This window comes from Rhinopithecus roxellana, chromosome 9 (assembly GCF_007565055.1).
Source record: "Rhinopithecus roxellana isolate Shanxi Qingling chromosome 9, ASM756505v1, whole genome shotgun sequence".
Classification (NCBI taxonomy): domain Eukaryota; kingdom Metazoa; phylum Chordata; class Mammalia; order Primates; family Cercopithecidae; genus Rhinopithecus; species Rhinopithecus roxellana.
Window position 1 is genome coordinate 124,283,074 of NC_044557.1, and position 21,677 is coordinate 124,304,750.

The 21,677-nt window shown below is 50.3% G+C and overlaps 1 protein-coding gene and 1 long non-coding RNA gene across 4 annotated transcripts in view; one reads left to right on the plus strand and one right to left on the minus strand.

Moving 5' to 3' along the window:
* BLK (BLK proto-oncogene, Src family tyrosine kinase) overlaps positions 1-21,677 on the minus strand; it is a 73,102-nt gene that overhangs the window by 7,037 nt on the left and 44,388 nt on the right. For 2 of the 3 annotated variants that reach the window (XM_010384585.2, XM_030937838.1), the window contains exons 2-10: positions 15,255-15,378; positions 12,544-12,595; positions 10,545-10,638; positions 9,571-9,669; positions 8,427-8,530; positions 3,657-3,803; positions 3,077-3,229; positions 1,541-1,720; positions 298-374 (exon numbers count right to left, since the gene is read on the minus strand). In XM_010384585.2, coding sequence (XP_010382887.2) covers positions 298-374; positions 1,541-1,720; positions 3,077-3,229; positions 3,657-3,803; positions 8,427-8,530; positions 9,571-9,669; positions 10,545-10,638; positions 12,544-12,595; positions 15,255-15,377 — 1,029 coding nt within the window. In that variant the 5' untranslated portion in view covers position 15,378. Of the gene's footprint in view, positions 1-297; positions 375-1,540; positions 1,721-3,076; positions 3,230-3,656; positions 3,804-8,426; positions 8,531-9,570; positions 9,670-10,544; positions 10,639-12,543; positions 12,596-15,254; positions 15,379-20,739; positions 20,880-21,677 lie in introns of those variants that run through there. The other variant, XM_030937837.1, reaches the window with a different exon arrangement.
* Positions 1,715-5,459, plus strand: LOC115899660. Its single transcript, XR_004059281.1, has 3 exons — positions 1,715-1,795; positions 4,368-4,434; positions 4,988-5,459. It is a non-coding gene; the product is annotated as an uncharacterized LOC115899660 (long non-coding RNA).

Below are 21,677 nucleotides of genomic sequence, written 5' to 3' on the forward strand. Positions count from 1 at the left end.
TTCACCCTCTATTCCTTTCAAACAGAACAGCTTGGTTCCAACACAGCTGCCTGGGTCTAAGGCTCCGTTCCCTGGGCTCCCTCACAGCTGCATGCGGCAGGAGGCACAGTGGCCAGGGTTTGCAAATCCAAGTGCAGTGGGTGACCTTGGAGATATCTGCCTAGAGGAAGTTGGCCTTCCGTGCCCCCTGACTTCTCCTGCTGACTGAAGAGTGGATGAGGTGGTAAGGCACGAGCAGCCATTGTGGGCAGCTGGTGACACATGCCGCCCCTCTTCTGCACCTGGTACTTCACCAACCTGGGCCGACATGTCAATCAGCCTTGGGAGTGACAATCTGCCCCCTTCATCCGTCTTCAGGAAATCCAGCAGGCAGCCTAAGAAAAGAGAAGTTGCAAGTGCCCTTCTGCAAAGTGACCCAGCCCTGGTGGTGCCAGCCTCTCCCTGGTGTGAGCGGCTCCCCACTGGGGGCGGGAAGTGGGAGTTTGCGCCCTCAGATCTCTCGGTGCATCAGGAAGGATCTACCTACTGCTGCTGAGTGTCTTCCACTTTACAACATGCTAGCCTCAGCACCCCGGGAGCAGCCAATATGCCAGCAGTTGCCCAGAAGTTAGGTTTCAGCCAGGTGCAGGGACCTGTCTGAAGTCACCCAGCCTAAAGCTGGGAGGCTGGGAGTGGAATCCCAGTTCTGACTCGAAGGTTCATGCCCCTTGTCTTTTCCCCCCATGTCGGCCTCGCCCCCTTGATCCCCGTTGGCAGATACCCTCTGCCTCTGAGGACCAGGCATCAGGAAGAAAGCACCAGAATGGAGAGAACTGTCCCCCAGATTTGGTGCAGGGGACAAATGCAGCTCCCCCTGGAATCGGAAAGCTGGGAGGGATGGATGCTTGCCCTAGGGGCAGGCTAGAGGTGCCCCCAGTACAGCCTCCGACCAGGGCCCCCTTGGTGACGGTTGTTAGGGAGCTGTATCAACATGGGCATGTTAGGATCCTACAGGAGCAGTGTGCCTTCAGGGTCATAGGAGGGGTGAGAAGGTCAAAGGCTGAGGCCCAATCCCAGGCCTACTGCCCCATAAGAACTTGGCCATGCCATGGACCTTGGAGGCCATCAAGCCCAACCTCTCTGGCCATCCTTGTAAAATATTCACACAGTTGTAAATGGTTGCATGACCAGGAAGCAGGAGATCTGGATCTAGTACCATCCCTGTACATCTGGCCTGGTGCTCGTTTGACTTTGCAATGCTCAGCCCCTCCCAGCAGGCATCAAAAAGCGCTAGGCACAGAAGGACCGCTCCAGAAATGCTGCCTGAACTGCTCCTGGGCTGAGAACATGGCTCTGTTAGAACCACTTCGCCCTCCCTCTGTCCCTCCCCCTCCCTCCGTCCCTCACTCTCCCTCTGTCCCTCCCTGCCCCCACATCGTGCCATGCCCTAGATCTGCAGGACCCCCTGGCCTGATGCACCCACCGCGGCGGACCCTCCTCCTCCTGCTAAGTCCAGCCCTCCCGCCTCACTCTGAGGATGCAGCTCTACAGGGGACACCACCTCTGGCCATGTACTCGGTGACAATGTAGATGGGCTCCTTGGTGACCACAGCGTAGAGTCGGACCAGCCGCTCATGCTGCAGGGCCTTCATCACGTTGGCCTCGCCCAGGAATGCTTCTGGAGACATGGTTCCCTCCTTCAGCGTCTTAATGGCCACCTTCATGTTGTTTTTGTAGTAACCTGAGCCGGGGGAGTGAAGAAGCCACTCAGAAGGCAGAGAGCTTGCTCGGAGGTGATCCTTTAACCAAAATCGGGGTAAGTGCCCAGGTGCCACGCTATTCCAGGTGCCAGAGCTGGAACGTGCAGCTCCAGAGGCCATGGTTGTGTGGGGCTTACCTTGTGTCCCAGGCCCCTTCTATACGGGGCCTCAGGCAGTGGAGGAATGTACCCTGCCTTGGGGGCATTTCACCTATTGGCACCACACCCAGGGCCTGTGTCCTGTCCTGCACGGAACCTGCCTCCTTCCCCCACCCCTCCCCTACATAATGAATCTCTTCTGTCACACAATGGCTCCTTGGTGGAAATGAGCACACAGCCGGGGGTACACAGGGCAGGAGGACAAGGCGTGGGGGCCTCCTTCCCTCCTTCTGGAGCCCCATGGCGGTCCTGTCCCACTCCTTAAACTACCCGTATTTCCACACTCTCCCTGCACTCCATGAAGTCCCCTGAAGGGCAAAAGACAACTCTACTCGCGTTTCTAGAGGACCCGGGTGCGGGCAGGGACCTGGGTGCGGGCAGGGACCCGGGTGCGGGCAGGGACCCGGGTGCGGGCAGGGACCCGGGTGCGGGCAGGGACCCGGGTGCGGGCAGGGACCCGGGTGCGGGCAGGGACCCGGGTGCGGGCAGGGACCCGGGTGCGGGCAGGGACCCGGGTGCGGGCAGGGACCCGGGTGCGGGCAGGGACCTGGGTGCAGCTCCTGCCAAAGGCCCGGGGCATCAACGCCAGGTAAGGGAGGACTCATGGAGCAGTCCAGGGATAAAATGGAACACGAGTTTTATATCCTGGTGGTCAGGGCGGTCATGGAGCAGTCCAGGGATAAAATGGAACACGAGTTTTATATCCTGGTGGTCGGGGCGGGGGACAGGTGTCAGCAGCAATGGAAATGTGAGGACACCGGGCCTGGAGCTTCAGTGACCCGGCCAAAGCCCCACAGCTGCCTTTGGTGTGCGCTCAGGCTCTGGAATGTCATAGCTCATCACGTTTAACCTCCTGTTTCCATCTGGGTGATGGAAAGCTAAGGGGAGTTAGTGCGCCACTGCAACTCAATGGCAAAGCCAGCCTCAGGCAGAGAATGAAGGAGGGAGCGACTTAGGGGCTTGGCGAGCTGAATTCTGTTCCTGCTCTACTACCACGATAAGCGACCCCAGCTGTAACAACGTGGCTCTGTACCTCCACAGCCTCCTCTGTAAAATGGGCATCCTCACCTCTGTCCTCGCTCCCTCTCAAGACTTCCGGAGGAAGGATGACACGCTATGAAAATACTGAACCTGGGCTCAGGATGCGGCGTGGGTGGAACGGGGGGAGAGCACACTCACCCATCCAGACTTCGCCAAATTGTCCAGACCCGAGTTTCCTGACCAGCCTGAGAGACTGCCGGGGGATTTCCCATTCATCCTGGGCCCAGGGGTTCTGTGGGGCCAGGCTCACACAGGGCAGGGTCAGCTTCTGGCATAGACCATCCCCCTTCTCTGCATTAGGGAAGAAAAGGCAAGGCTGGGGGTCACCAGAGCAGCCAGGTTCTCCCTTGGGAGCTGTATCATTCCTAGCTGGGCCCCTCACTCCCCAGCCATGGGTGTGTGCACATGCCTGCACATGCATATACACTCAACTCTTTCTCTGTCTGCACAAAGCAGGGCGTGCTATCTCTAAAATCCACCTGCTCACTCTCAGACTGAACATGCTTGCTACTCTCTAAGGGGTTCCCTGCTGAGCCAGGAGAGGGAATTAGGGCCACCAATTCACGGTGCTCAGAGTTGCCACCTCCTTAGGTCTAACTTTGGGACAATCTTTCCATCCCCCAAGGTGGCACCAATGACTCACGCAATTGGGAATCTTAGCGAGAGATACAGGAGCTCTTGGCACAAGTCCCTGCCCCCATTGCACGCCCCCTCTTACTAGAATAGTGCTGCACCAGGGCCTGGAGCGAGGGGAAGGTGATCCGGGGGGAGATGTAGTAGCCCCCTTCATCCAGGGAGCGGATCTTATAGTGCTTGATCAGCTCCCCCTGCGTGGTGACGTCCTTCACAGACAGGGAGAAGGCACCTGGAGGGTTCATGGAGACACACACACGAGAAGTAAGGCACAAAGACAAAAAAAAAAAAAAAAAAAAAAAAAAAAAACGGGACTGGGATTTGGGCCTCATTTTTAAGCTTTGAAAAAAGTTCCCCAATTCTGATCTTCATTGTCACCACTCCCTCCACAAGTTCCCTTTCCCTGCATCTCAACCTCCACCCTTTCGGAAGCCTCCCCTGGAAGTTCCATCTGACTCTGACCTTGACATCTCCCCACTGTCCCCCAAAACTCAGCTGGGGAATCACAGAGCCCTGCGGCAGGCAGGACAGTTTCTCAGCAATCATGTGGGTCCCCACTTGGACACCTGGTCACTCGGGGACCCTTTGTCATGGACTATTGAGAAATCTAGGCTCGTCAGAGGGACTAGGCACTTTATTTTCTGGCTAAAGAGGGTATCCTTACTCCTACAAGCAGATAGCCAATCACAGCTGCAAGTACCCATGTCCATGGCGGAGAGTGTAATAAGCTATTCCCAGGGACTCTGTTCAAATTCATTTGCTGCGTGTTACGTGCACCTGTTATTTTGTCTTCTAGGTTAATGTTTTCCCGCAGGCAAGTGGTAGCAGATGTCAAGGGTTAAGGACACTTTAAGAGTTTCCAGGTAGGAAACGTTTTTCCATGAACTTGATGTTGCTTATAAAATGCATCTGTCCAGCTACCTGGGTACCATGACCTCACCCCGCCCCCCCCCATTATTTGGGAGATGGGGACGCTGCCGCCCAGAGAGTTCGCGGCAGGCGGGGGGCTCCCCGTTCCCCGGTGGGCGCCTACCACGAGCAGTACCACGACTCCCCGCCAGGGGTCAGGCACGGACCCCTCGCTCTTGGTGCGGACGCTTGATTTTCCTCGGTCCTGCTGGACTTAAGGCTCTTTCCTCTCCTGTCCGTTCCGCTGCCTCGACCCCCTTCTACCCTCCAGTTTCTCTCAGCCAATGTGCGTCTCTCATCACCTCCTCGCAAAAGGACGCCCAGAGGCGCACGCCAGCGCGCCTTGCTGTTGCCGCAGCCCCGCTACACGCCCACCCCAGCCTAAGCCCAGACGCTGCAAACTGTCTCCCCGACCCTGCCGGGTGCAGCTGTGCCCCCAGTCTCTAAGGAACCCGAGCCTGGCCTTAGGGAGTTCATTCATCAAGGGCTTTTCTCTCCATTTTGTAGGCTGCCCTTGTGTCAGGTGCCTCGGGCGATGAGTCCAGGAGCCCGCTCTCCACGCAGTGACGCTGCCCACGCTGGTGCCTTAGGGCCCCTCACTTGCCTGGGCTGCTCCAAGGCCTGGTCCCTGATGGCTTCTGACAATTTGGTATCCTTCGTAAAGAGGACCTCAGACCCCATCAGCTTCAGTTTCACAAAACCTGGATCCCCTGCCTCTGTGGTATGTCTGGACTGCCCTGGGCAGGCAGGGCCTGGCTCTGAGGTTAAGATTTCTCAGCACTGAAGGACTGCCTGCCTTTGAGCTGTGAAACTAGTCCGTCCTCACATAGACACCAATAAACTGAGGCTTGAGAGGCTCAGGGACACCCTGGAGGCCACAAGGGGTAGAACTCACTCCCCTGCTTCCATCCCTGTCTTGCATTCACTGCTGTGGCTCCCAGAAGCAGAGGGGTCCTGCTTTGGAGTTGTGTGTGTGTGTGCATACATGTGTGTAAGGTGTGTACATGTGTTGCATACGTGTGCATTACATCTATGCATATGTGCACATGTATACATGTGTGCATGTCTCTTATGTGCGTGTATGTGTGCATATATGTGTGCATGTCTCATGTGTGCGTGTATGTGTGCATATGTGTGTGCATATGTGCGGGTGTGGACATGTGTATGTGGGTGCATGTGTGCATATGTGCACGTGTGTGCATGTGTATATGTGTGCACACTTGCCTGTGTATGCACATGTGTATATGTGTGCATTTATGCATATGTGCATGTGTGTGAATGTGTGCATGTGTATGTGCGTGTGCTGGGGTGAGGATGGTTGAACAGTCCTGCAGCCCTGGTCCCGCCTGGCCAATTCCCAGTTTGGACTGGCTTCCTGGGGTGGACATGGACAGGAAAAGATGCCAGACTCATAGAGAACCCTACTTCCTCTATAGCAGATTGGGTGGGGGGCGGGCGGGATTTCACCTTAGCAATAGGCAATGGTTGAAATAGCATTTCCAGGGTGACATGATATGATGTTTGGGATTTGCTTTGAAAGAGTAGGGGTGGAGTGGGGGATACAGAAGAAACAAGACTGGCTCAGCTGATAATTGTTAAAGCTGGCTGTTGGGTACTAGGGGTTCCACTTAACTATTTTCTCTACTTCTGTTTATGTTTAAAATGTCCTGGAACAACAATAAAACATTTATGTCATCTCCAGTGATTCCCAAATTGTTTCTTATACAGAGGTGCTCTGCCACAAAAACGGAATAGTGACAATAGCCAATATGAATATAAATATAAAATTTATATATCTATGTGTATGTATATGTATATATGTGCATTCATTGGCACATTCCAAGAAATCCTGCACAGAGCACCCCAGCTTTCCAATGCACCCCTCCTGTTCCCCAACCTGGTCCTGCCCTTTTGTGGGGCAACAAGGCCTCATGATGTCCCCGGAGAGTCACAGGGTGCTATGACAGCTTTTCATCATCTGGGTTTCCATTCTCTGGCTGCTGTTCTTGAGCCACAGATGGAACCAATGGACAGCCCAAGGGTGCTCCCACCAGGTGACACCTCTGTCCATCCTCCTCATCGTCCCAACCACAGGGAACCAGACTCATATTTCAGCCACTCTCTCTCCTTTTCCTCTTCTGATGTCACTGTCACCATCTCCTCTCCAGTTAAAATTGGCCATAAGGCTGTAACCGGTCCCTGTGGACAGCTTCCTGATAAGCAAAGCATTCTTCATACTGCGTGGGAAGTCCCTGGGTCACCCTAGCTTGCCACATTGTAGAGCGTGGGAATCCTCTCAGCCCCTCTTAGATGACGTGGTCACTGGTGCTTTGGGCTCTGATGCTTACTGTTGGCCTCTAGCAAGTCACTTCCTGTTCCAGGGGCTCCCTTTCCTCATCTGTCAAATGGATTAGTATTTCACAGATGAAAAGCTAGTGGCCAGTGAGCACCAGGGACCATAATGGGGTTCGGTGCAGCACATGCATTAACGGCCCCAAACTGGAAACAACCCAATGCCCACAGCATGTGAATGACTCACTTGACTCTGGAACACTCACACCCGGGATTCTGTATAGCAATCAACATGAATAGGCTTACCATCCTCAATCACATGAATGAATCTGTTACGGGCTAAATCGTGTGCACTCCCAATTCCTATGTTAAAGTCCTAACCCTCAGTGCTGAGAAAGTGACCTTATGTGGAGACAGAGCCTTTAAAGGGGTGATTAAGTTAAAATGAGGTCATATGGGTGGGCCCTGATCCAATATGACAGGTGTCCTAATAGGAAGAGATTAGGACACAGACATGCGTGGAGGGATGGCCACATGAGGACACGGAGAAGACTGCCGTCAGCAAGCCAAGGAGAGAGCTCTCGGGAGGAGCCAGTGCTGCTGACACCTTGGTCTTGGACTTCCAGCCTCCAGACCTGTGCGATAATAAACTTCTGTGGTGGAGCCACCCAGTCTATGCCACTTTGTTAAGGCAGCCCAGGAAACTAACACAGAATCTCACAAACACTGCTGAGTGACAGGAGCAAGACACACAGAAACAAAAACAGTGATTCTATCTGCATAAAGCTGAAAAACAGACAAGACATGGTGGCAAAACCATAGAGAAAAGCAAGGAAGGATTTTGACCCAAGTCAGGACAGCAGGTAGCTCTTGGGGGTGGGGGCTGACTCAGGAAGGAGCCCAAGTAGGGGGGTGAGGAGGCTCCTGGTGGTCTGGGATGCTCTATCTCTTGGCTGTGATTACACAGGGATTTGTTTATGATTACCCTATATAATTTAGAATTACACACTCATACTTCATGCAAGCTTTATATGTGTTTTATATTTTACACCAAAAAAAAAAAAAAAAAAAAATTGAGAAGGAAAGAAAGCCAAACGACAGAGAAAGAGAGAAAACCCGTGAGGGAGATGGCAGCGATGTTTTGCTCAGTCAGTGGATTTGATCTCATGAGTGTCTAGACTGGCATGGGCTCCCCACAATCACCACCCCCTTCCCTTATATCAGGGCACAGGCCACTTCCTCACGTATGCTACCTGCAGCCTCTGGCTGAGATGATCTTGAAGGATTCTTTGAGCTCCCCCCAAATCCTTGATTCCAAAGAGGTTGGTGGTTGAGGGCTCAAGGTTCCCCCTTCCCTGGCCCCCACTGGCCTCGGTGTTACTGCTGACTGGGTAGCAGGGCCAGTCTGACGTGGGACCACCCCGTCCACCCAGCTTCCTGTGCCCGCATGGTTTCCAGTCTGGACAGGGAGGACTGTTGGTGTGGACAGCTTCCACATCAACTCCTGGGCAGGGCCTGGATTGGGGGGGACACAGATCCAGAAACTGCTGGTTCTCCTGGCAGTCACCCCTCCCCTCACTCCAGGGCCAGGCCTCTGGAGGGGACTTCCCAGGACACGCTGGGCAGGGAAGGCAGGCAAGGCCACCGCGCCTACCTTTGTTGGTTTCACTCTCTCTGATAAGAAAGGAGCCGGCCTTGTTGATTGGAGCCAGAAGCTGCCTCTCAGCCTCCTTCCGGGTCAGTGATCTATAGAACCACCTGGAAAACAGCAGGAATGGGTGAACCTCAGAGCGACCCTGCTCCTTGGAGTATCCCCACTGAGCCTCCCTCCTGTGCTGCCTGTCCCCAAGAAATAAAATCTAGCATTTCTGCTCCTAGTCGGCCCAGAGCTCTGCTCCCCACACCATGATGGAGTCAGCGCCCTCTGACCCCCTGCCCTTTCCGTCCCACTTCCTGTCAGCCCTGAACTCACTGTTTTCCTAGAATGAAACAAGAACACTAGTTGGGTGACCTTTGTTAATTTTGCTTTGGAAAAATGCACCTGATCACTCTCCCGAAAGCACAACTGCGTATCACAGGCACGCGCCTGCCTCCTTGCGGTCTGAGATCTGAATTAGGCAAACTGCTAAGACTCTGAGCAGGGACCCCAGGATGTTCCCTTCAGTATGTGGTTGTTCTGTGCGGAGAGTCCCACGGTTCCCCACACTGTTGCGGGGAAAGACGCAGGGGCCCACAGTGCTCAGGGAAGACTCATTGCTGGGCCTCAGTCCTCAGGTAGAGCGAGTCCCTGTGAGCAGATTCATGGGGGCTCTGGCTGGCCGAGACCGACGTTCCCAGTGCCATGGGGACATGGGGGATGAGGACGCTGGGGGATTAGAAGGTTGGGATCTTGCTTTCATGTTAGTCAGTTCTGAACAAGGCCACCCTCCTGGGAGCCCCCGAGGGTTGAGCTCTGAGTCCTGCCTATGGAGGCTATAGGGGAGGGCTTGCTGGTCATGGTGCCTCCCCGTTAGCCTTCGAGGCCATCAGACACTGGGGACCATTCCATCCAGGGAAGCCAGGAGAAGGAATGCTTTTGTTTAGCTGGGAAGAGTGACTTGCTCAGTGTCACACAGCAGTCTGAATGTGTCCGGAGAGGGCAGAGAGACCTTTCCCAGCAGAGCTCATTTCCTGTCCCCTCTTTGCCGGTGCAGCAGGCTCCTTGGTCAGTCCCATTCTGCCCCTGTCCTGCCTAGCAGCCCAGGGAGCAGAAACAGTGACTGCACCTTGGCTCAAGGGAGGTTCCCATGCCCACCTACCTTTCCACTTCCAGACTCTCCACTCGGGCCACAAAGTTGCTGGGCACGTAGCCTTCTCTTCCCGTGATGAGCGACTTGGCCAGCCACCAGTCTCCAGCTCTAACGGGACAGGGGAAACAGAGATGTGATCACGGCCCCTGTAGGCCCGTCTCTGGGCAGCTCCCAGGCCTCCTCAAAGCCATCTCTCCCTGGAGGGCAGAGAATCCGCAGAGGTAGACAGCACGGCAGGCAGGAAGGGACTTGTGTCCACTGCTCAGTGGCACGGTGGCTATCTGGGCAAGTTCTAGGGGGAAGAGCTAATCTACACAGCCTGACCAGCCCAACAGGGCACAGGGCTCCAGCCAGCAGCCTTCCTCTTGATGAATGGGATGTGTTCGGAGCTTGGTGAGTGACTGGGGACAAGCTTTAGAAAAACACGGTTGGGTGGCCCGTATAGGATCCGTAGTCAGGACTTTTGTGAGCTTGGTTTAAGACCATTGCAGAACTTCAAGAACCAAATCAGACCCTCAGGGCTCCACAGGACAAGCCTGGCCACTGAGAGAGAGCTGACCTAGAAGAGGTTTCTGAGAAGGACACAGGAAATGAGCTAAAGCGGGATGGGTGTGTGTAACCCATGTGGCCTCCTGTCTTGAGAACGAGACAAATATAGACACAACTGACTTAAATGCAAGGCTGTCATGGAACAGCCGGACCAGCCTGCATAAAGGACAAGGTCCACATGCCCAAAGGAGGCAGAAGGGCTGCATGGAGGTGGTGGCGTGGAAACGGGCTTTGAAGGATGAGCAGGAGGTTGTCAATGGAAACCACTTCAGCAGAAAGACTCTGGAGAGGAAGACAAAAGAGCCCAGGGCTGGGGGCGGAGCAACGGAGAAGACTTCCGGGGTCAGCCATGGAGGATGTGGTGGGCGGAGAAGGGAGAGATGTGTGTGTGGGGGGGTCCTGCAGGGACAGGGGATGGTGTCCTGGAACCTCACCCTTTCAGGACCTGTAGCTTCTCCCCCTTCAGCATCTGCAGGTCCCGGTCATTCATGGCAGCGTAGTCATACAGGGCTACCACGAAATGCTCGTCTGAAAGGAACAAGGGAGAGACGACCACCACTCGGGTCCACGAGCGGGAAGGTGGGACTGGGGTGAGCCTGGCTACCAAGGAGAACAGGCTTCTGCTTGTCCATGCTGGAAATGATGTTCTCATCCAGCACAGGCCCCCACCCCTGGCCCTGTGACCCCACCAGAGATGGGCTGTCCCCCAGAGCCCATCCTGTCCTCCTTTCTGGACCCACTAAGAAGCCCTATGTCCTGGACAGGGCGTGTGTGAGGAAGCTGATGGCCAGAGGTCAGCCACAGGGAGGCAGCCTCTGCCAGGCTGCTGGTGGCCTCAGGCCCACATTGGGACCTAGTGCTGGGAGTCCCTCATCTTCCTTTTCTACACCTGGCCTCGGAGGCCCTTGAGCCTCCTCTTGTCCTTTTCCTCCTCTGCCCCCACCTGCCCCTATTCCCAAAAGGGGTGGTCTTGCCACGTGGCAGCTGGGGCCCTGGCCTCTCCACTGTCTGTGCCCAGAGCCCCTGCCACACTGCCTGTGGCTGCCAGTGACCCTGCCGGGCCCCCTGCCTTGCTCGTGGGTCCTGGACGGAAGGCAGAAAGAGGGCTCAGGAGCTGGGAGCACCGTCTTCAAATGAGCACTGCTGTGACGAGGGCTCTCTGCACAGCTCCTGGAGCCACAGGACCCACCTGGTGAAGGTCACCTGGAGAGCGCTTAGCTTCCCTGGGTGAGGTGGCTCTGCTCTGTCACTGAGCTGCGTGGTGTGACCTTGGGCTGGTCACCTCTTCTCAGCAGGAAAGAGGGGGTCAGAATAAGTGACAGTGGTTCCTGAAGTTTTAAGATTCAAATTCTGCTCACGAGTGTGACAGATTCTGAGCTTTTCCAGGGAAGGGGTCGCATCTACCTGTTGTCACCCCTTCACCATTCCTGGGACAGAGTTGGGCTCTGTGTGCTGAATGTCCAGTGCACATGGCGTGAGCAGGTTAACGGGTGGGGCCCGGGCTGGCCGAGGCAGCCTTTCCCCATGCTGTGCGGATGTAGATGATGAGGAGGCTGCGCGAAGTCACTTTGAACGAGGCCACCCTCTTGGGAGTCCCCAGCGGTGGAGCCCAGGAAGGCCGAGCTTGTTCCCTATGGTACCCAGCAGGTCAGCCCACTGGAGCAGAAGGGGAGTCTGGGGGCCAGGCATAGTGGCTCATGCCTGTAATCCCAGCACTTTGGGAGGCCGAGGCAGAGACCCATCTGGCCAACATGGTGAAACCCCCTCTCTACTAAAAGTATAAAAATTAGCCCAGTGTGGTTGTGTGCATCTGTAATCCCAGCTACTCAGGAGCTGAGGCAGGAGAATCACTTGAACCCGGGAGGTGGAGGTTGCAGTGAGCCGAGATCGGGTCACTGCACTCCAGCCTGGGTGATAAGAGCGAGACTCTGTCTCAAAAAAATAAAAATAAAAATAAAGTGGAGTCTGGGGATTAGGGAGGGGTGTGGGTGGTTAGGTGGTCAGCGGTGGGACTCTCGAAGTGGCTTGGAGCGGGAAACAAGAAGATGCCCTCCACAGGGGCAGACTGGGGCTGCAGGCCAGGGCCTGGGGCCACTGGCCCAACCCTCTGCATTTGGGAGTTAGAGTCTTTGAACGCTTGGGTTTGATGATGCTGTGTGTCTTCCCTGGGACTCTTGTTTTGTTCTTGTTTACAGTTTGTAAAGTCTTCCAGTTTTTAAAAGTCCCACCCAGCCTCAGGCATACTAAAGAAACTTGTTCTTGGTTCCTGAAGAGACCCCCCCAGGGGCACAGAGCTGGGACCTCTCTCAGCTTCCCTGTTTTCTCTTCTCCAGCCCTCAAGCTGCTCCCGACTTGTCTTTGTTCCAACTCCACAAAGCTGTGACCTGGGGGAGAGGGCTGTGGAGCCTCAGGTTCCCAAACCACCCTTCTTACCTTCTTCCAGGTGTTCACTGGGTGGTGGAGGAGTAAGGTGGTTGAAGACAACCTCGGGTAGAAAACACACACTTGAGTTATTTTAGTCCCTGCCGCGTGGGTGGGGCCTGGGGGGATGAGACTGCTGAGCGGGGCAGCGAGGGTATCTCCAGGGACCTACTGTAGGAGGAGAGGCAGCTGCCTGTGGGGGCTGCACAGGGCCACTCTGTACCCGGGGACCAGCACCACCCTCAGACAGACCCTGCCCTTTGCTGCCTTCTCCCTGACCGCAATGCAGGACGCCCCGGTGTGAAGAGGCAGCTGTGGACAGTGAGGGACAGCCCAGTCACCTGGGCTTCACGTCCTGGCTCTGCCATTACAAGGTCAAATTGTAAACGGGTATTTGTTGACGAGAAAAAATATTTAAAAAGCGTATTTCCCCAAAACTCGACAAGCATATTCGTAGATATGTATCCTGTAGAGAAACTTTTGCGTATGTGTACCAGGGAACGTGTACAAGAGTGTTCCTAGCAAAAATAATAATACATAAACAATTTTTCTTTTGAGATGGAGTCTCGCTCTGTCACCCAGGTTGGAGTGCAGTGGTGTGATCTTGGATCACTGCAACCTCCGCCTCCTGGGTTCAAGCAATTCTCGTGCCTAAGCCTCCCTAGTAGCTGAGATTACAGGTGCCCACCATCATGCCCAGTTGATTTTTGTATTTTTAGTAGAGTTGGGCTTTTGACATGTTGGCCAGGCTGATCTTGAACTCCTGGCTTCAAGTGATGCACCCATCTCAGCCTCCTGAAGTGCTGGGATTACGGGCATGAGCCATCATGCCCAGCCAATACATAAACAATTTTAAAACATGGAACTAACCCTCATGACAGAAGAATAAACAAATTACAGTATACTCATGCAATAAAACTAATGAGCTACAGCCACGTGCATCAACGTCAATATATTTTACACGCATAACATGGAGTCAAAACCCCAGTCTCAGAAGCATATGTGCTGTTTGATGTAGTTGACTTAAAGTTACAGCATGAATAATGAAACTAAATATTGTTTAGGGGTAATACATATGTGATAATATTAAAAAGCAAAGCTAAGGAATGATAAACAGATTCTGGGTACTGGGGCCTGGGGTGAGGGGTACAAACAGGGGAGGGAGGAGGGAGATTAAAAGGGACAAGTCTCTTTCTGTGTCTGAAGTTGGGAGGTGGCTATACAAGTGTACGCTTTGCTGTGTTCTTTCAACCCGACATATGTTACAAATATTCTTTTCTTAATTCCATATTTATTGAACACAGTTTTGAAGTAGCATTTTGCAAAATGATATGCATGTGTGTTTCTATTAAAAACAGGAACACGTGAAAGAACACACAGAAGAAGGGTCTCGAGGCAGGCGCTCTGAAGAGCTAACTCTGGTCACTCTACGTAGTGGAATAATGAGTAATTATATTTTTTTCCATATACATATTAGGTGACTCTTTTAAGTTAAAAAAATTCCAGGTGCTACTACTTATTATCATATAATGTTGGGGAAATTAATCAGTCTAAGTCCAAGTTTCCCCATTGGATCAATTACTTATTCAATGAACATCTTGTGGTTGCGCACTGAGCCCGGCGCTAAAGTGGGACACAGATAGGCGAGATGCCTGGGTTCATCTAGGAAGCGGGATTAGTAATCCCCGTCTCCCCATCAGCTCCCTGTTAGGATAAAGAGATGACCACGTGGACATGCGGATAGCACAGGAGAGAGGTCCAGGCATGGCTGCCAACTGCCCCAAACGAAAAGGGGGTCACTGGTCAGGGAGTAGGGGGCACAAAGAATCATCTAAAAATGTATCTTCAGGCCAGGCACAGTTGCTCAAACCTGTAATCCCACCATTTTGGGAGGCCAAGGCAGGTGGATCACCTGAGGTCAGGAGTTTGAGACCAATCTAGCCACATGGTGAAACTCTGTCTCTCCTAAAAATACAAAAATTAGCCAGGTGTGGTGGCATGTGCCTGTAATTCCAGGTACTTGGCAGGCTGAGGCACAAGAATCACTTGAACCCAGGAGGCAGAGCTTGCAGTAAGCCAAGGTCCCACCACTGCCTGGGTAGCAGAGAGAGACTCTGTCTCAAAAAAAAAAACGTGTCTTCAGACATGCAGTAGCCATCAAAGGGCGCTTACTGCTTTATAAACAAATCAAGCTGCACGACTAGGAAAATGCATTCCCACCAATAAGACCTTTTCACTTGAAATTTCACTTTTTTTTTCCTTTGGAAAGTTTTCCTCATTTAAAAGGCCCATAGGATTCCAGGAAAACTTGAGAACCTGCTCGGGAGGTGAGGACAGGCACCCTCCCGTTTCATGATGCTTGTCCCAGGAAAGCAGGCTCTGTGGGATGCCAGCGGCAATGCCACACGGGGAGAAGGGAGGCAGTAGCTGCCGCTAGATACTGGGATCTTTCCTTATGACACCCTCTCCCCAAGCTGACCTTTTCAAATTTCTTTTTCTCTTCAAGGCTGCCCTTGAGAAATGAGCTCTGACTAAGAATTATTGGGAGCTAACCAGGCCGGGTCCTGTGCGTATTATATTGCATGGCACACCTGCTTATACATTGCAGATCGTTACATCCCTATCAGGAAGGTACTTTTGCTATACCCATTTTACAGATGTGGACATGAAGGCATAAGGGAAGAAAGAAACCTGCTCTTGGTGGGTGGTGGGCAATCACTCACCAGGGGCGGCAGTGGCGGGGGGTCCTTGTCTTGGGCGCTGACCTTCAGGGGGCTCCATTGGCTCTTGTCCTTCTCCTTGATCGGCTTTTCCTTGTCCGGTTTTTTGCTGCTCACTAGCCCCATCCTGTCGGAGACACACAGCAGATGGAGGACATGAGAGAGCGGGGCCTCAGATCCTCTGCCCAGAGGGCTCCTTCTGGGATGCCGGTTAGAAAGGTGGGGTGGAAGTCAGAACGTGGATCGAAGCAGGTAGGCGAGCTAAATGTGTGTCCATCTTGTCTCAGGAGCCCAGAGACCAGAAAGCAGTGCATTTAGGACACAGAAATCATCTGACCAGAGACAACCGCCAGAAACCGCTGGGGTGGATCCCGGTCCTCAGGGGACAGGAGCCTCAGCAGGAGGCCGTGTGGTGTTCTAGAAAGAGCTCACCCATGTGTCTGGGTTTAGTCTTCGTTTTGTCACTGGCTGTGTCACTTGGGAAAGTGACATTTTCTCTCCAACCCCATTAGCTCTTTGGTGAACAGCAGGGGCTTTGTTAGAAGATGATGAAGGCTCTCTCTCACTCAGATTTTTGGGTGAGACACTATATGCCTTTAGGACGGACTGAGAGCACAGGCATCGAGGCCCAGCTGTGGCTTCACAGTAACAGTGGGAGTCTCCTTAAAGCGGGGAAGATGTGGTCAGGTTTTATTCTTTGGTGAAGAATTTTAGGATGACAGATGTGGGAAAGGCTCCTTTGACGCAATCAGCACCATCATATTGTCAGCATCCTCATTCCAGGGGCTGCTATTTATGTGTTAAGGAGCTTGCTCAGAGTCAAACAACTGGCCCGTGCAGAGCCAGCTCTGGAGTCCTGTCTGACTGGAGACCACTGTGCTCTCTTGCCTCAGCCTCCCGAGTAGCTGGGATTACAGGCCTGCGCCACCACACCGGGCTCTTCCCTGAGATGCAGACATCATAGAGAGGAAGCACCCAAATCCCTACGTGTGTTGGAAGGGCGTGTTGTTAGTGGTGATTTCCTTCGGATGTACGCACCATATTTCATCAATTCTAAGATGCACCTTTTTTTCACATTTCAATATCTCTGAACTGGGAGTGTCTCACAATGGAGGATGCTTTACAGTATAATTAGTAGCAGCATTTTTTTCTCTTTTAGTGATATATAAATTAAATGCTAGCCTTCCTATCAGTGGTGTCTTTGATTAAGTGAAACACAGTCATGCATTTCTTCCAGAGAGTTGAAAGCACATTCCTCATGTCACTGTTCCTCAAACCCACCTTGAAAAATAAAACACTATAATAATTTTGGATATAGGACACCAAGCCACAGAAGCCAAAAATTCACAAGTATGTTTTTTTAAGTATGCGTTGCATACAGAACACATAATAATTTACAGTTTTAAAGAATGACACTTTTTATATGTAAGTATTTCTTTATGTGAGCTCAGATCAGCTTTACCACCAAGTGAATTATAGTGCCAGGGTTACAAGTATCACTTTAGCTTTCAGAGATTTAGGGTTTCAGAAGTTTGGATAAGAGATTATGGGTTTGGCTGGGCACAGTGGCTCATGCCCATAATCCCAGCACTTTGGAAGGCCGAGGCAGGCAGATCCCTTGAGGTCAGGAGTTCGAGACCAGCCTGAAACCCCATCTTTAGTAAAAATACAAAAATTAGCCAGGTGTGGTGGCGCAGGCCTGTAATCCCAGCTACTCAGGAGGCTAAAGCAAGAGAATCACTTAAACGCGGGAGGCAGAGGTTGTAGTGAGCCAAGATCATGCCATTGTACTCTAGCCTGGGCAACAGAATGAGACGCCATCTAAAAAAAAAAAAAGAGATGATGGATTTGTATTGGGGATGGTGACTGAATTTTACCAGGTTCCTATACAATATCTATCAATATGATATATGTTCACCTTTAATTTGTTAATGTAATAAATTATATTGGTAAATTTTCTGTTATTGAAACATCCTTGCATTCCTGGAAAAAAGTTATTTGATTACAGCATATTAGTCTATTTGGCACACAGATGGATTCTTATTTGCTAATTATTTTGTTTTATTTTATTTTATTTGTTTTGAGATAGTGTCTTACTCTATTGCCTAGGCTGGAGTGCCACGGCCTAATCTTGGCTCACTGCAACCTCTGTCTCCCGGGCTAAGGTGATCCTCTCACCTCAGCCTCCCAAGTAGCTGGGATGACAGGCATGTGCTGCCATGCCCTACTAAATTTTTTATTTTTGGTAGAGACAGGGTTTTGCCATGTCATGCAGGCTGGTCTCAAACTCCAGAGCTCAAGTGACCCTCCCACCTCAGCCTCCCAAAGTACTGGGATTGCAGGTGTGAGCCATCACACTTGGCCCTATTTGCTAATATTTTATTTGGAGTGAGAATCTACATTCCCAAAGGAGATTTGTCTATGAGGCATTAGCATTAAGGTGTGCTAGCTTTGTAACAGATTTGAGGAGCTCTCTCTCTCTTTTTCTATGGTCTTGAGTGGTTTCATAACATTGGAGTTACCTGTTTTTCACAAGCTAAATAGAACTCAGTTATGAAGCCATCTGTGTCTGGGGCCCTTTCAAATAGTAAATCTTGAAAGACATTTCCAATGTCTTCTATAGGAATGATCTATTCCCATTTTTTCTCCTCCTTGTGCCGTTTTGATGATTTATAGGAGGTCTTTAATTTCATCTACATTTTCCAATTCGTTGCCATAGTTTTAGGTAGTATTGTCTTGTAATTATTATACTCTGTTCTCTTTTTTGATTGTGATGTTTTTCTTGTTCCTAATATAAATTGGATGTTCTTTTAATTAAAATTATAATTTGTAATTGGATAAAATCATCTGAAGCTTTACATGACTAAATTAAGTTTTAACCTAGCTTTATAATTACAAAATAGAAGATTGCAATCAAAACAGCATGAAAGTGGAATAATAAAAGTAGACAACAATTGTCAGAGCAGAATAAAAAACATACAAACAGATTTTGGTAAATATAGGAACTGCATATGTGAAAAAGATGGCATTTTAATTCAGTAGAAAATAGATAGTTTATTTTAATAAATGATATTAGGAAAATGGCTATTTACCTTAAGGAAAATACAATTGAACCCCTACCTCACACCATATTAAAAAATAAATTCTAGGTGTACGACTGAAAAAAATAAAAAATGAAAATGTAATTAAAAGAAATGTAAGAAACTGTGTACATAACCTAGAGTTTGGAGACAACTACAAACAAAGACAGAATAGCCAGAAGCCAAGAGAGAACAAAAAAAAATGTACAAATTCGTAAACATTAAAAATATTAGATGGTGGCCAGCGCGGTGGCTCACGCCTGTAATCCCAGCACTTTAGGAGGCCAAGATGGGTGGATCACGAGGTCAGGAGATCAAGACCATCCTGGCTAACACGGTGAAACCCCGTCTCTACTAAAAATAGAAAAAATTAGCCAGATGCAGTGGCAGGCACCTGTAGTCCCAGCTACACGGAAGGCTGAGGCAGAAGAATGGTGTGAACCCGGGAGGCGAGTTTGCAGTGAGCCGAGATTGTGCCACTGCACTCCAGCCTGGGTGACAGAGCGAGACTCTGTCTCAAAACAAAAACAAAAACAAAAACAAAATTAGATGGCATAAGAAACTACTAATGAAGTCCTTAGATAAGCAATAGATTGGGTAAGAGATTGCAAAGCATCAGATAAATGTCTATTCATAATATATACAAAGCTCATAAAATTTTGACAAGAAGCATATTGCAGCATATAATCCATTCAATAGAAAAATGTGTAAAGATAAGAAATAGGAAGTTAGTGCAACACAAATCCAAATAGTAAAGTGTTTATTATAATTATTGTTTCATTTGTTCCTTCGCACTCCATTTCTAGGACTGATCTTCTGTGAAGGCTGGAATCTTTGTTTTATTCATTGCTGAATCCAAATTGCTAAACCAATGTCTGGCACAGAGTGTGGGCTTAATAAATATTTATTAGATAAAACAAAAAATATTATTGGAAGAAGCAATCTTTTAAATTCTTTTAGAGGGCAATCTTTGCTCAAGCCTGTAATCCCAGCACTTTGGGAGGCCGAGACGGGCGGATCACGAGGCCAGGAGATCGAGACCATCCTGGCTAACACGGTGAAACCCCGTCTCTACTAAAAAAAATACAAAAAACTAGCCGGGCGAGGTGGCGGGCGCCTGTAGTCCCAGCTACTCGGGAGGCTGAGGCAGGAGAATGGCGTGAACCCGGGAGGCGGAGTTTGCAGTGAGCGGAGATCCGGCCACTGCACTCCAGCCCGGGCGACAGAGCGAGACTCCGTCTCAAAAAAAAAAAAAAAAAAAAAAAAAAAAAAAAAAAAATTCTGTCAAAATAAAAAAGCACACATACCTTTTGATTTTCAGTCCCACTCTGGACTATCTCAGGTTAATAAAACATCATTATATAGACATATGTGAGAGATGAAAATGTTTGTTGTAGTAACAGTTAGAAAAACAATCTCCTCCCCCCACCAAAAATATCCCCAACAAAAAACAACAATGTAACTGCCCAGCAATTAACGACTTGTTGAATAAATGTACACTCTACAAATCTCTCATACAACTACTAAAAAAAAATGTGCCAGATCTTTACCAGTGAGGTCAAGAGGAATTTCAGTACCATGTTGTTACATGAGAAAAGCAAGACCCAAAGAGGTGCATGAGGGAATCCCATATTTGCAAACACCAAATGAAAAGAAACCTCTATTCAGGTGTGTAGATATTTTTGCATATTACACAGAAAGAGGCTGGGGAGGATGAACACCAAGTTGTTTACTGTGGTTATTGTTAGAGGAAGGGAGAGTACAAAACAGAGGTGTGGTTTAAGGCAAAAAAAAACTCCCAAAAAACAAAAAAAACAGCAGACTTAAAAAACTGTGTGTGTGCTAATGCAAAGCAGGGCCCCCCAAAATATTTTCTAAATGGTAAATACTGTTTTATTTTGGAATATAGGACTTCATGTGACTTTGACTTTCTTTCTTGTAATTGTATGTATTTCTTGAATTATTTAATACTAAGCATATATTATCGATACAAGCAGAAAAATAAAAGGAAGATGTGAGTGATTTGCCCGACAACAGAGGGGCATAAGATAAGGCCTGGAGCCAGCGCCAGCCTGCAGTTCTTGACAATGATCTTTAAGTGGCCAGCCAGGGCTGCCTGAACCTCAGGCCTTTCGTGGCCCCTTCAGCCTCCCTGGCTCAACGAAGGGCCCAGCGGTCAGCAGCTCCTAGTATATTCCCCAGACTTGGACTCGTACTTCTGCATCTGCCCAGGTGACCAGCCCTCTTGTCTTTCTTAGTCTGGCCAGCCATATTGCCATTGGCTTTAAGCTTCCTGGCAAACACCTGTGTCCACCGAAACAAAATAATTGAACATTCCTTGTTCAATTTATTGAACAAAGAACCGGACAGAAAGTAAAATTCCTAAGATTAAACGACCCACTACTTACACTTCTATGTCCTTTGACTCCTTAGCAGTGTGTGTGCAGATGATTTTCCATGGCTCTCACGAGTGCCTAAGATCTCTATGGGTCCCCCTACTCCAGTGGCTTTGACTGGAGACCTGGGTTACTCAAGAGGCCATGTGACAACCAGGGCTGTCACTGGTGCTTGGGCTGCACCCAGCAGTTTCAGGTTGGGTGGAGCCAGGAAGTGCAGAAGTCCAGACAGAGGCAAAATGCAGTACACACTGGTCAGGGCTCCAGGTGGCTTTGCTGCATTGTGGGGAGGGTGTGAGTCTGTGTATGTTTGTGAGAGTGGGAGAGGAAGCATGCACACTTATGTGCACTTGTGTGTGTGTGTGTGTGAGAGAGTATGCGTGTGAATACACACGTGTATGTGCTTGAATATGTGTGTGTATATATGTGTGTGTGTGTCTATGTGTACACTTGTATAAGCATGTGTGAGAGAGCATCCATGTGCATGGTGTGCATGTGTGTCTAGTCAGGGGAGTTAGCAAGAGGAGGGGAAGTGGGGAAGGGGAGTTGTTTGTTTATTTGAAACCAGTTAGGCCCTCTATGCAGACTTTCACCGGAGCAGGGCAGTCAATGTTTGCCTGGGGAGATGCTCAAAGCCTGAAACACAGCTTCAGTCAAACAGAGGGTATGGTGGAGACAACAACTAAAAACCAAAATACCATGCCAGCTGCCCATGTGAGGTGCCATGTGGAGCATCTCGCCAACATCCAGGATTCCAAGTCCTCCCGGTACAAACCACCAGTGCTATACCCATCTTGTAAATGAAGAAACTACAATGATTGGCCTAAGGCTCTGAATTAAAGAAGGGGCCAAAGAATTTGAGTTGAAATTCATGTTTTGTGTCTCAACTCAGGACACCACCACTGAAATGAGGCTTCCTCACCTTTGCCCCAATACTGACCTCTCTACAT